General features: G+C 47.3%; 1 protein-coding gene across 5 annotated transcripts in view; it reads right to left on the bottom strand.

Annotated features, from left to right (window-relative positions):
* Positions 1-14,522, bottom strand: part of LOC102687194 (MOB kinase activator 2) — an 88,329-nt gene that overhangs the window by 31,978 nt on the left and 41,829 nt on the right. Inside the window, exon 1 of one of the 5 annotated variants that reach the window (XM_015338239.2) lies at positions 8,671-8,754. The exons of 2 other annotated variants lie outside the window; for them this stretch is intronic. In XM_015338239.2, coding sequence (XP_015193725.1) covers positions 8,671-8,708 — 38 coding nt within the window. In that variant the 5' untranslated portion in view covers positions 8,709-8,754. Of the gene's footprint in view, positions 1-2,434; positions 2,583-7,511; positions 7,583-8,670; positions 8,755-14,522 lie in introns of those variants that run through there. 2 more of the 5 variants (XM_015338234.2, XM_015338235.2) reach the window with 2 other exon arrangements.

Here is a 14,522-nt window from a genome sequence, read left to right as displayed (position 1 = left end):
CTCACTGCTGTCCTCTCTGGGCCGGCGCGGGATTATCAGACTGTCCTCGGAGCTTTAGGGGAAAAGGTGAAGCAGCCTAGCACTGTCCAGGACTGACATGCAACACTTGTGAGGACAAAAGAACAAAAACAAAAAAAACCCTGAGCAGTCAGTAAAAAAGCTAGTTTGCACAGGCTTTAAAATAAAGGACTCTTTCAGTCAGTCATTCTTGGGTTCAACACTAACTAAATCAGGAGATATTTTAAGATGCAATTTTTCTAGGCAAGAATGAGAAATCCCATGACTGTCCTTAGAACTTAAAGGAATCAATGCAGCTCATCTCCTTCAGCACAAGGTGGGACACCCCTGTGAGGTTCACCATGTTTCTACTGGGGTCCCCGGTGTAGGTGGTGTTTAAGCACGTGATACTGAATGTACACCAGCCACACCACCCTGCAGCTCCCAGCTCCCAGCTGGCAGCCCACTGGAGCTCAGCAGGTGTGAGGCTGGCCAGTACCCGGATGGGAGACCTCCTGGGAAAACTAAGGTTGCTGCTGGAGGAGGTGTTAGTGGGGCCAGTAGGGGGCGCTCACCCTGCGGTCCATGTGGGTCCTAATGCCCCAGTATAGTGACGGGGACACTATACTGTAAAAAGGCGTCGTCCTTTGGATGAGAAGTAAAAATCGGCTTCATCACTCTGCTCTCCTCCCCACTGAGAGCTGATGTGTGGTGAGCGTTCTGGCGCACTATGGCTGCCGTCGCATCATCCAGGTGGGGCTGCACATTGGTGGTGGTGGAGGGGATCCCTATTAGCTGTAAAGCGCTTTGAGTGTAGTGTCCAGAAAAGCGCTATATAAGTGTAAGCAATTATTATTACCTCCTCAATGAGGGAAACATGGGGGAAGAATGCTTCCAAAGTTCAAACTGAGGGCTGTATAATAAAGCCCCATTACTTGCGCAGATGGCTTGTGTGTGTGGGGATGCCTCTTCACTATCATGCAGCTGACCTCTAGCAATTTGATCATTCTGTAACAATGGTGTTTGTGGCTGCGTACTAATAGTTACACAGAATCTGTGCGCTTAGATGCATACCATTTCCCAGATGTCATTCATAAAACTAAGGAGAAAAAGTGCTATGAAGATAAACACGGACATAAAAACCTTGATTACAAGAAACAAATCGTGGGAGAGAAACAGATGCATTTCAGAAGATGCAGAAAGTATTTTACGTCAGATGGCTTCTGCATTGAGGCGATACTAAGAACCTGCTGTCACGTACAGCCCTGCGTCTCCTTTCACAAACACACATTAGCTGGAAACAGTGCGCCACACTAGGATGACTCATGCTGGTCAAAGCTATTTCTCTTGCTTATTAGACATTTCCAATACTCTGCTTCCTTCTTTTGTGCAACTAGTTTTACAAAATGTCCCATTCCTTAGCAAGCTTTAGTTCCAAATGAATCCAACAAACTAAACTTTACCAGTTCCATTATCATTCAGTTTATCTAAATGATATTTCGTATTTTAGACATCTTATCATGGGCTGGTCAGTGAATTGCGACTAAAACACTGTATAAACCTAAGCCTAACTATACCAAATTCCTGTAGAAGCAAAGTAATAAGAGACAGAGTGAAACGACACTTTCACTTAAACAAAGCTGTGGTTTTGCAAAAGCAATAGTACTGTGTCATAGTGGAAAACAACGGTTTTGTATCTCAATACTGTATGTATCACTCATGCATTGCTGAGATCACCACCACATCAAACACAAAGCAAGACACATTTATATAACGGTGACAGAGCTGCTTGTGCACATCTTTCTCAGTCGATTCACTTAACAGAACAGTTTGCTACCAGCCGTCTGCTGTAACAGGAATCACACAACAGGGGTTGTGCCAATTACATGACCAGAACAGTGTATGTAATAATACACATTGAAATAATGGTTTAAATAGTCAGCTGGTGTTTTAACTCCCCTGTAATGACATTGTGGTAACTATCATGTGCTATTTTAATTCAAGATTTACTTCATCCAGAAAACAGACAATTTCTCCTTTACGATACTGCCCACTCGTGACTAGGACTTCCACAAAAAAATAATATTTTTGCTTGTATCTTACACACTCCTCAGGTATAGCTAACTTTCTTTCCTTTTAAAGCAAACTCAAAACTTTATAAATGAACTATTCGCAATAATGGAAAAAAACTTCTCAACAAAAAAAAAAACTTCTCCGAGAACAATTATAGTCTCAATAAAACGCAGACTTTTGCTGCTGCACTGCTGTATTAGGCCTGCTTATAAACCATGGCTTAGCAGCGAATTGACAAGTGTGCTTACAGTCTTCTAAGAGCGTACAGAGTCCTACTTCCTCCCGAAGCCCCGGCCAGCTGCGGCTCCTGCAGTAAGCAGCGGCAGTGTGGGAAGGGTCGGACAGCCCAGGCCGAGCCCCTTACCTGTGGAACAGGGTCATCAGCAAACCGCGAGGCGGCTCGGGGGGGCCGTCCATCTTCCGAGGGGCTCCAGCAGCTCCGTCTGCTTCCTCCATCCGCAGGCCGGCGGCCCACGGCTCTCAGCCAGAGCTCCCGGAGGCGCCCACCCAGGCCATGTCCTGCGCTGTCCGCCCATCCCACACGCCCTCCCGGCAATACTTGTTTTTTTTGTCATGCTGAGTTCCCAACAACCTGCAGCTTCTGATAAGAGCAGAGCAGGGGCAGTGGAGGGGCCGATAAGAGCGCTGCGCCCCCAGTAACCTGCTCACTCCACTGTGCGCCGCAGAACGTCAGCTCTCCCTGCGGCCACCCTCCAGGACACATGCAGTGTCTCCAAGGAGGAGTTCAGGGGCATTTAGGAACAGAGGTGCTTCAGTCCCAGCCTCGGGAGCGCGCGAGGAGCTGTGTCTTTTGCCTTTTCCCCAGATTCTGCATTTAAAATCATTTCTTTTTTGTCAAATTGAATAAATCTCAACATCTCTTTAGGCTTCGGGACATGCAAGCCGGAACTGTAGCACAAAGAAAGGGTTTTAAGGAAATGCTTGCCTGGATGAAGGCAAGACATGGACAGTTTGGTACAGTAGTTGCCAAACCAGCAATGGGTTTAGGGAGGACAGATCAAAAGTATAATAAACAGAAGGATACGAGAGATGTGTTAGTATTGGGCTCTGGTAGCCGAACAAAGTTTCAAAACAAAAGAAAGCAGTCTCTATTCATTTCCTTTTCTAGTTCAGCTCACACGGCTGGCTCTAGACCGAGACACTTCACTCAGACTCACTGCACCGAACTCGGAGTGAGCTGCTCCTGCTGCGATCCTGGCACCAGCAAGGTGAGGACGCATGTGAGCAGTCAGGTTCACGCTCCAGACGTATTTCATTCTTCTTATTAAAAATGCTCTTTGAATGAGGCTAGAAGTACAGCTCATAAAACAGGACTGTTGATCAATGCTTCTGAGATGGTTTCCATGCCTGTAAATCAGCTGGCTGGAAACTGCTGTAATCAGCCCTAACGTTGTGCACTACACTCGTGCATACTAAAGGTGGCGCTGTCTCTCAGATGTTCCTTTCCCACACACTACAGCCAGCCTCTGGCGATTGGGCGTAATCTGTCTTTGAGGTCCCAACCCCAAAACCGACTTCATACCCCCTTCTGGACCATTCTGGGCTTAGCAGCATTTCCCTGGCAGAAAGGTACAATTCACTCAGCTGGTGCATGAACATATGAGTTGTAGTAGTACACAGCAGTAGCTCAGGGTGATTGATAAACCAACAATATAACTACTTTCTGTCAAACAAAAAAGGGTTTCCTGTTTTGTCCACTACTGTACTACTTTGCATCTTGGGAAACCAGGAAGTATTTGTGGGCCTATTAGAGCCATATGAAAAAAAAGGAAATATCGGCTGCAGAAGTGGGCTTGTAAAACATTTGACAGTGTTTATACAATACCTTACTAATCAGTCCGAAAAGATACAAGACTGTCTAAACCTGTACATTTTCCAAATAATGGAAAAAATAGAAAAGATCTCCCACGTGAGGTACTCAATGACCTTTAATTAACTGGCCCACTCACTTCCCCTGAATGGCTTGGCAGTAGTCTCAGTGTTTGGGCTAATAGGACTCCCCTGCATCAACATCACACAACACTGGCAACATCGCTGGACCCATAAACCCTCAGTATCGGCAGCAGAGGCTGCTGGGATACATGCAGCAAGACATGCAGCAGATGCCTCAGAGTGGGTAGCCAGCCCAGCCAACCCCAACACGCTGCACTCCTTTAATGAGAACACCAGGTCAGAGCACCAGAGGCACTGCCTTTGTTTTCAGGCTTTGGCCAAAACAGTTCACACAAGAGTCAGGGGACTCTAAATGGAGAACCTTTTTCCAGACACAAAACTCCCAGTTCACTTTAGAAACAGGATAAACGTCTTGTTACATATTCAAAATATAGAGCATAAAGAGCATATAGAGTGTGTATACTATTGTATACACTATGATTGCAGCAGGACCACCTGCTCACCAGAAACATTATAGTTACCTTATTGGCTTAATACACCTTCAAAACACCACTGTTTTCTGCAAACTACAGTCTTCAGTTTTTCATGTTCATAATGCACACACACTTTGTAAATGCTTTCAATGTTTAATTCCTACACCACTTCTTGTGTCTTATAGCTGTGTACAACAATCACTGCGGCACTGACAGGAGTTTGCTTATTCCTGTTTCTGAACTGCAAGTGGTCTGATCTGTGCAAATGCCTGACTTCTTGCAGTTCTTCATTTCATCCAGCCTGCTTTACATAGGGCTGAACTGCCCATATCCTGAACCTTAACTGCTACTTACCCTGTGGGATGAAATAGAGGCCTGTAAATAAACTACTCTTGGCTTCCATCTCCTCCATTCTGAGGAGAAATAGCTGCATTGGTGGATCTGTAACGCAGCCTGGCAGGGCACTTTCACCATTTCCTGCTTCTGTAGAGTCCTGCAAGAATCATTTCTGAACTGTGTGCTTTTATGAGCCCCACATTTCCTCTCCTTAATTTTCTTACATACACATAGCTTTCCTGTGTTTATGTTCTCCCTTGATAAGAAACAGCCATGGCTTCTGCACTCCTTGAACACACACAGACCTCCTTCCAACATTATTAATAATGAAAGTTTGTCACACTGGAACAAAATGTTTCTCTGAAACATGACAGGCCTGGACACCAGTGTTGTTTAACGCGGAGACACTGCTGGAAATGTCTGTGTGCTGCACTTTGCTTGCCCTTGCTATATTTACTGCCAGAATTCTGCTCCTGTGACATTTTCAGTGAAGTAATGGGAGGAACTACAGTACCTGTTAAGAAAGGGATTAGAATGTTTGTTCTTAGTAGATGTTATCACACATCAAACTGTAACAATCCACAAGTTATTCTGAGACTTTGATATCCTGAAATATTATTGCACTACATTCTGGGGAAAGGAGGGGCACCCTTATGCAGACTGATATTACACACTCCACCTCTTCAACAGGCAGTATTCCAGTTCCCATTGAAATTAAAGCTCAGCCAACAGAGTAGCTCCAGTCAGCAAATGTAATCCCTGATGCTAGAGATACAAGCATAGATTCTTTATTTCTGTGTTGATGCTTACTAGCAGTTCTAAAAATAGGGGCAAGAGACCCATAGAATTTCTTCATTGAAGGCCATTCAGGCCCTTGAATGTACAGTAACCAAAGACAACTCCCAACACAAAGCTTTCAAAGCTCACTTGAAATCCAAATGACTTCATAAGCAAAATCAAGCTTGCAGACGCAGTACGAGACATACAACCTACTTCAAAAGCTGATGATTGGAGTAAAAACACCGTAACAGTAAGGCGGGCCGGAGCGTCGGGCAGGCTGGCTGTGCTGGAGCTGGCAAAACAGGAGACGGAGACATTGCAGGCCAGCAGATCATAGGCAGCCTGCATCCACCTGTAATCCACTGACCGCGTGCCAGAGGAAAAACGGGATTCTTCCCACCCCAGTCACATCCTGCACACTGCACTCAGGCTCGTCCGCTCCTCTTTCTTCTGTCCATTAGGAACAAAGTTCTAGCATAAAAGAGAAACTTCCCTGACACTGCTGGAGGGCAGCCTGGTGAAACAACATTCCCAGACAATAGCTACAATTTAGTAATTTTCCCCCAGACCTGAGCGCTTCTCCGCTTTTCCATTGTTTTCATATCTGACCTTCCAATCTAGTAAAGCCCGAGACAGCCCTGGGAAGGGTGGCGCCCCAGTTATAAAAAGCCCTTTTCCTTGACCAGACGGGAGAGCACCAGGCTTCAGCCTGCCTCCCTGTCAGAAGTTTGCACTTTTCTACCAGGACAATTCAGGAAATCACAGCAGTCTCTTAACTACACTAGACTAAACCAGTGCAAAAGAAGAAGCCGGAAAACACAACTTAAATTAAACTTAACAATTTACTTTTCCCATTACTTCCAAGTGGTGGGTATAATAGAAGGCCACACCTGGGCCAGCGAGGCCAGCGCTGGAACTGTGATGTGCAGCTCCCAGCTGTGCTTTGCCGGCTGCACAGACAGGAACACACTCGGAAAGGAGAACCTTCTGAAGACACTACAGGAACTACATACTCTCCACATTATTCCGATAACTCAGGCTACACTCCTGCAGAGTACAATTTAATTCAGAACATTTCACAAAAGAATGTAATGAAAATCCCCATTTATGACTTCTGTTCTTTAAAAGGTAGCAATTTACGACTGAAGGCCTAATGCTCACCTAACTTTACCACAGGAGTTTATCAAAAAATCTATTTCCTACGAGGTACTCACTGCAGACCCACAACCGAACACTAAAATAAACTAAGCTCGTGTCTGTCGGATTTTCGCTCGGGTCTATGAAGGGTGGTGTTCACAATGACCACAAATGCCATCAAAGTTCAGTTGCTAGCTGAAGCAGAGAGATTAAATCACTTGGTCAGGACCCAGTGCTGTTTAAACAGCGATGCTGCACAGTGACTGCACAATCAAAAACGTGAGTTCAGCTCACATCCAAACCGCCTCACTGATTAAATAGAGACCGGCAGGTTTCTGCCTCCCTACACTTGACAGCCCGTGCCAGCTTAAACAGCAAGGAGTGCTTGTTCTCCCTTCTAAGCCACAGACGTCTGAGCTCCTGTGCTTATCACTCCATTAAGCACATCCTTGAAAGCTCCTGACCCCATGACCCCCTAGCCAGGGCAAGACTGTCGAAGGCCACAGACTGAGAAGTGCCCTTCTGGTCTCACACCACGAGCTCTCTCAAAAAAATCCATTTACTCAAAATTTTCTCCTCTGGAAATCAACCTGCCTGCACCTACAGCAAGACCTTTCTCTCAGCAGGGTGTGTGCACGGGTCTGAGCAGCTCTGAACCGTGTGGACAGGCGTCAGGCCGCCTCTTCTCACACTGGACGAGGAGCCATACTGCTGATATGGCCTGTTTATAACAAGCAAGCTATTTCTGTGCTGCAGTAAAGGCTGCCTGGCATGCTTCTCCGGGTCTAGGCGATACGTTACCTTCGAATTTCCCCCTCCCCCACTGCAGCTTGGCCAGCAAACCAGAAAGCGCCCATTTATCACTGGAGGAAAGCGACTAATCCAAGCAGAGCGGGCAGAGAAAGTTGAAGAGTGGAGTCACATGGCCCCCTTGCACAACCCTGAGAGCACCCCCACCCCCTACTTTCCTCCCAGGTGCGGGCAGTGGAAACACGGGACCATGAGATATCCTGCTCTGCTGCAGGAAGCCTACGACTGCCAACACTGGCCTTTGTTCGGCTGGGACATTCGGCTTTTTGTTTCCAAACATTTGTAGAACAACAAGCGAAAAAGAAAAAGCTCACTTCCAAGCCCCGAGACCGGCCAAGTGACAAAGAGGCAACTGTTCTCAGGTCTGAGGGGGGAAGAGGCCCGTAGCGCAAGGTCCACAAGTCTGATTCAATGCAGCTGTGCGCGCCACAGCTTGGCAAGCGCAAGCAAAATCACGTCAGCTCCTGCAATCCGGGCCTGGACGTGTCTGCAGCGACTGTAGACCCCAAGCCCACGTCGAAGCCAAACCCGCTGGGAGCGCTGGCTGACTAACTGCTGCACAGTGCAAGGCCAAGATCTCCTGTCCACTGGAGCTGCAGCACGTGAGTACCTTCCTGCTCCTGGCTTCTCAATCACGAACTCGGCACTGGCCACTGACTCTCTGCCAGCCTCTGGCTTGGGCACAGCCGCCCGCAATCTCGGCTTTCTGAGGCTGGAAACAGGTGGCCTAACTTCTTCTTTCTCGTTAGCCTGCATCAGGATCTCCGCATCACTTTCTCGTAGGTTAAAAACCAGCGCAAAGCAGCAGCACTCATCTGCAGCCGCTTCTGACCGGCAGTGCCAGCGAAGCCCACAATCCGGCTCACATTTCAAAAGAAGGCTGGAAAACAGGCATCCAAATCCCAAGAACATCTCAAAAAGGAGGCACCCTCAGCGCAGTGGTGGCCGATACTTGAGGCTGGCTCTGCTCCGATCACCCGAAATCACTGGGCTGCTCCAACACACAGAGCATACGGGCCACACTCGAGAACCGGCTTCAGATCCGCTGCGACAGACAACGGCAATGGAAGAAAAGGACATCCGGCACAACAGCCCCAGAGAGCACAGCCGCCAGCTGGGGCCAGCACTGGCTTGCGGGAAGAGACGTTACCTGTAGAAGAAGCACTCGCAGCACAGCAGGACGCCCATGCAGGAGGCCTCGTCCTCCGGAGCCCTTGCCAAGCCTGTCCTGCCGGCTCTGGAGATGGAGCGGCGCAGCCAAGGGGAGGCACCCCCCCCCCCCGTCCTCCCGCCGTCCCCTCGCGCTGCCTGGGCTCCCTGGCTCCTGGCCCAGACTGGCGACGGCCCCCGGCGCTCCGCCGCTCGACTACGCAGTGGCCTCCTCCCAGCCTCTGTCTCGCGCTCCCGCCGCCCGCTGGCTGGGACTCGCGCAGAGGGAGGACTAGGCTGGCGGAGGGACTTGCAGGAATAAGCTGCCGACGGCAGTGCAGAAGGCAGAGAGAGAAAGCCTTTCCTTCCAGAGCAGAGACCTCCCGGCCCTCTTCGACTTCTGTAGCTTGTAGATTTCCAGCTCCCCCCTCGCCCGAGACCCACAGAACCCTGACGTGCAGAACGCCACTTCTGTCGTCCCCAAACTCAGGCTTTCCCTTCCTAATGAAAATCAACCATTTGGATGTGATCTGACAAAATTATTTTGTCAGAGCCCAAGTCTAATTTTTTCCTGGAAATAGATTTTATAGTCTGTGGCACATTTTATCCCGTGAACTGCCTGTTGAAAGCTTGTGTAAGAAGACAGGACATTCACCGCGACATACTGTACTCCCAGCCCAGTGTCTCCACAACACACCTTACAACGCTGCGCGATGAAACAGATGCCAAGGAAAGCGAATGACACAATCTGCACCGAAGACAGCAAGCGCTTCTGAGCACCCCACAGCACCCCGTTGTCTTAGCTCAGGGAATTTGGACACTGCAAGACGTGCAGCTGCACCCTCCTTTTACCTACAGAGAGCCGGCCAGCGTGCAGTCGTGCCCAAACTGAAGTGACACTCAACTCTCCGTGCACAGCACTCTGCCTGAGCTAGCAGAAACCCACTGGTGAGGTGCGGTCAAGTCATATTGTTACCAATGTGTTTCACAGGTACGTGGGGAATCTCATACAGCTCCTGCATCCTCCTGTGAACGGAGGGCAGGTCCTCACACTTCTGATCATATCAACAGCTCAGGAGAAAAGCCCAATTACGCAGGTAATAATGTAGAGCAATTGTCACGGCATTTTCCCACAGGTGAAAAATGTCCCGATCAAGCACACTCAGCTTACGATGTGCCGATTAAGAGCTGCCAACTCCACCGGTGCAGAAAGCAGGCGTCAGCGTCAGGGAATCGCGAACACCAGTGGAAGTGGCCAGCCGTAGTAAACAGAGTCACAGCACGGCGACAGAGATCTGGGCTCTCTGGAGCCAGACTGGGAAGACACTGCGGCTTTGCCTTGCAGGCCGGGGGAGGCCCGTGAGCCCGCGGCCTGCTGCCTGCTCTCCCCTCACTCGTATGAGCCAGTCGCGCCATCGTTCACCCTGAGCACTCTGGGAGCACGGGACCCTGAGCGGGGGCATGCCGCAGGCCGAAACCGCACAGCCTGTATCGGTTACACCTCTCGGGAGGAAAGAGAGAAGCCCAATTCTTCAGAGGGTTCGCTGCTGCACTCGCCGAGGAGCGGAGCACATCATGCAGGAACACAACCGCTACATACATTAGCCTGCTGTTCCATCTCATGCCGTGTTTGTTTCACTCATTGTTTTGCATCGTCTTCCGACACGCTGCCTTTCTCTGGGGGCAATAGTGGGTCGCAGCATCAGAAGTGAAAAATAAAAGCAGAGGGAGAATGCAAGCTGCTGAGGGATACGTTCACTGCTCTCACTTGATCACAGACTGGCAGGAACGCAAGAGGCAACACCGCACCTCATCAACACACTCAGGCCTGGCCTGAGCAAGCCTGCGCACCAGGGAAAATCAATCTGAATGACCAGATGACGGTTTCATAGACTGGCACTGTAGTCAATAACCCATTACCACACGTGTTATTGCACAGATAAAGCCATCCTATAAACACGCACAGAACAGGGAACGCGCAGGGAATTCAAATCTCCGTAGTGGGGGTGATCATGTCAGAATCGACTCATTGATAAAAAAACACAAATACACTGGAATCTGGGCCTTGAAGGCTGTTTTTCTTATCTAGGAAACCTGCAACTGAAACTTTTTTTGCTTGGAATTCCAAATAAACTAAATAATCCTAAATAAACGCCTGTGGTTCTAATAGTACTAATTAGACACTGTATGCTGAATTCATACAATCTATATTCTGTTGCTGCCAACATGGAAACGGCAATTTGCCATTTTAATGTATCTGTAGTGGTGGCGTCCTCACCATCCTCTGCTCTTCCCTTATTAACCCACCTGCAGGAGCACAAGAGAGCAAGAGTAGAGATAAGCTACCATCCCCTCTCCTTTTTAATCCGAAAACCAAAATCCGGCAGCTCTGAGTGGCAAGTCAGACGTTTTGTTTGCACAAGCATTCTACAGCCTAGCTGAGAAGAGCAATGAGAGAAGGCAACGCTGATCACAGCCTGGAAGAACAATAGCTGGGCTGGACAAGGAAGGAAACGACCACAAACTCAACGACGGGCTTCACACCTCCACAGCCCAAGACACCGACTCCAAACCAGCCTGTGTAAAACAAGGAAATATTCTCAAGCCCTTCATTTCTCAACACTGACCCCAGAAAAGCCAAAATCCCTCTTCAAACAAGCATACTCCCTCTGAGCTATCACCAATACATTTGAAATGCTAATTCTTTTACTCCACCCTAAATTCTGTTTGTCCAGACCTCTTTGCTGCTGATGGTTATTTATACACTGTTGTGTTGGAATCAGTCGTAAAACAAGTTTCCCCTAAGGCATAGTAAAGTCAGAATTGCATCAAATGTAAATGTGAGGACGTTTCTGACATTCTACATTTGCATGTGATAACGTCACAGCCACAACTAATCAAAAGCAAACATGTGCCTATATACATGTATTTCAAATACCTCTCTGCACAGACATTAATTAATACAAACATACAATTAAAAATCAGTAATTTTGTAGAGATCTTAAGCAAAAGAGGCACGTGAGGAGTACAGTACAATAGCAAACAAACACTGATCACGGCCAGTGAGAATTGCCAGATGTACCAATACTGGAGACACATTACACAAATTGTAACCCATAATGCGCTCTCCACATTTTAGTCTTTCACCAGATGCATTTAGTTAACGCTGTATTTCATTTGTTTTCTCTAGCCCTCTAACACTGATGTAGGGTATTTACAGGCAGTAACAGTTACAGATCGGGAGGGATTCAAATGTACAAATAGTTCAATAACTGGTAACTGAATTACTGAAATTAGGAGTTTGTTTGCCAAACTCTGTCGTGCTTTCACATGAACACGTGAGCCATTGCTGGGGCTGAGAAGTGCTGAACACGAACATTCGTTTTGCTGAACACTTTTCAGATGGATACAACTTTCGTAGATTATGGAACTTATTAAAACACAGCTGGGAGGGTTTGAAGCTTTCAAAAATTATTTTAAATATACATGCAAATGCTTGGGTGTTCAGAACATGCAAATGCAAGCAGAAATGCAAACAACTGTACAGTTTGTATTTAAAGGCATGCATTTGCATTTGTCCCCCAAATCTATTATCAAACTATTAAATTACATTGAGACATATGTACTTTTATGACTGCATATGAGTTCAATTAAAGTCTTCAACCATATCAAACGACAGCCAAGTGTCTTAAGTCACTAAAAAGCCGCATAATCATGCTGGATAAATTCTGAAACTGACAATAAAACTTGTTTTAGCAAAACAGTCAAATGAAAATGCATTCTGTGCTTTGATTCACAATTGGTCTTGAAATGGAAAAAAATCTGGAGACACCAGACTTCAGATCTGTAAGATACTATGGGATATGGTGTACAGTGACTGACAAATGAACATATTTGTGGGGATAACAATCTGTAATAATAATTATAATAATTGCTGACACTTATACAGTTCTTTTCTGGACACTCCACTCAAAGCGCTTTACAGGTAATGGGGATCACCTTCACCACCACCAGTGTGCAACCCCACCTGGATGATGCAACGGCAGCCATAGTGCGCCAGAACGCTCCCCACACAATAAGGCCTTGCTTGATTTTTATATTTGAAAAACATTTTTCCTTGGTTTGGAACTGTGGCCCAGAGCAGTCCCCAACTCGTGTTTATACCTGAAACTACAGAAACCTGTGCGCACTGAAATTCCTGCTATCTTTTCTGCCATTTTTCCCCACCAAGCTCAGTAACATTTTATTTTGAACATCCACTGATAAAATGGATCTTGGGATTGAACTTGCAGTTTTAACACAGCCTAAAGCCCTGTCTGCCCTACCTCCCTGCTTGAATTCAAGAGGGGGCAGAATCCAGCAATTTCCCAAATGGAAGAGCTTGGTTGAGCGTTTTTGGACGCTGGAATTTCTTCTTCCCGAGGAGAGGACGTCACGCAGAGAACATCCGTACACGAGTGCAATCAGAGAGCCTGGCGTAAATATTTACGACCCCTCCGAGACAGCGGCGACACGGGCACCTGTCGCAGACAGGGGACCCCACTCGCACAGCCTCGCCCTCCTGTGGAACCCCCCCAAACACACACACACAGCTGAAACGGCCGTAGCGGGACGAACGGGGTAGACAACACAAAAGGCTTGTCACACCTGCCCTCCTTCGGGATGGGAAAGAGATTGGAAAAAGGGAGAAAGATATACTCGGGCCGGAGATTAGATCTGAGAGACGAACGGGCTCCTTGGATTCCAGGCTCAGGGCCTCAGTGCTCCTCGCAGCAGACAGGAAGCGAACAGAACACACACATTGCCCAGCCGGAGTTGCTAAGCGATCGGAGAAGAGAAGAGAGAATTGCCGTTAGCTCACACAGAGGATGCAAACGGAAGGTTTTTCACAAAAGCTGGTGAAGTTCAGGTTTTGCAGGCTGAACCTTGTTAGTCATCTGTTGTGGCATAAAACAACGGAAGAGCGCGAAATACATCAGCCTGGGGGAACACACATTCTACCGACGCGTGTACAAGTTAAAACAAGTTTGTGATCCTCACTGGACCTTCAGCTTCTTATGAAAGACTCCAGACTGCATGAAACTTAAAATAGACAAGCGTCTCTCCGAAGGAGCCGAGGAGTCGCTGCGTCTGTTACAAATCAAAGCTCTCGGACTCAAAATAAAATCAGTACTGGACACATATGTCCTCTACGCACGTTACAGCCTTTTCCTCATGATAAAGTAACTGTTTCCTAGACACTTTGCAAAACTCAAATGTAAAAAAAAACTTTACCCTGTGATCCTCGGTCTTACAACACAAATTCGAAATTTGTTCCAAGTTATGAACGTTTTAAAGCAACAAAAAAAACGTTCTGGACTATGAAGAACTGCTTGCAAATAGTGCAATTCTGAAAGCGCTCACATACAGTCGCAGAAGGAACGTTTTTGCCATCAACAAATCAAGCATTTAAATTCATATTCCTAACGCGTGCTCATAATTCACGCAGGTCAAGCGACAGAGAAAATCACAAAAGAGATGGTGTTTTCCTGAATAGATACACCGCGGAAAGGGAAAGCGTTGTTTTCAATACGCTTTGTAGCCTTCGCTAGCCTGTTACAATACAGAGCTCTAAACAGTTTTAAAATAACCGACCTGACCACGTTAATCACCCCCTCGCCGCGCCTTCAGCAGGGTACCAGAGCTCTTCGGGCAGAGCAGTGTAGTATATCCAGCAAGAACAAGAGCTCCTTAGAGCAAGAAAAATGGGTTTTGGTTGTTTTAACGCCAAGAATATGCAAGCACTAGAGATTGTGTCAAGGACAGTGACAATACATCGTGCAGTAGTTACAACAGCACAAAAGAAAATACCGC

Source organism: Lepisosteus oculatus, chromosome 21, assembly GCF_040954835.1.
Source record: "Lepisosteus oculatus isolate fLepOcu1 chromosome 21, fLepOcu1.hap2, whole genome shotgun sequence".
NCBI lineage: Eukaryota > Metazoa > Chordata > Actinopteri > Semionotiformes > Lepisosteidae > Lepisosteus > Lepisosteus oculatus.
This window is presented reverse-complemented; position numbering and strand designations above follow the sequence as displayed.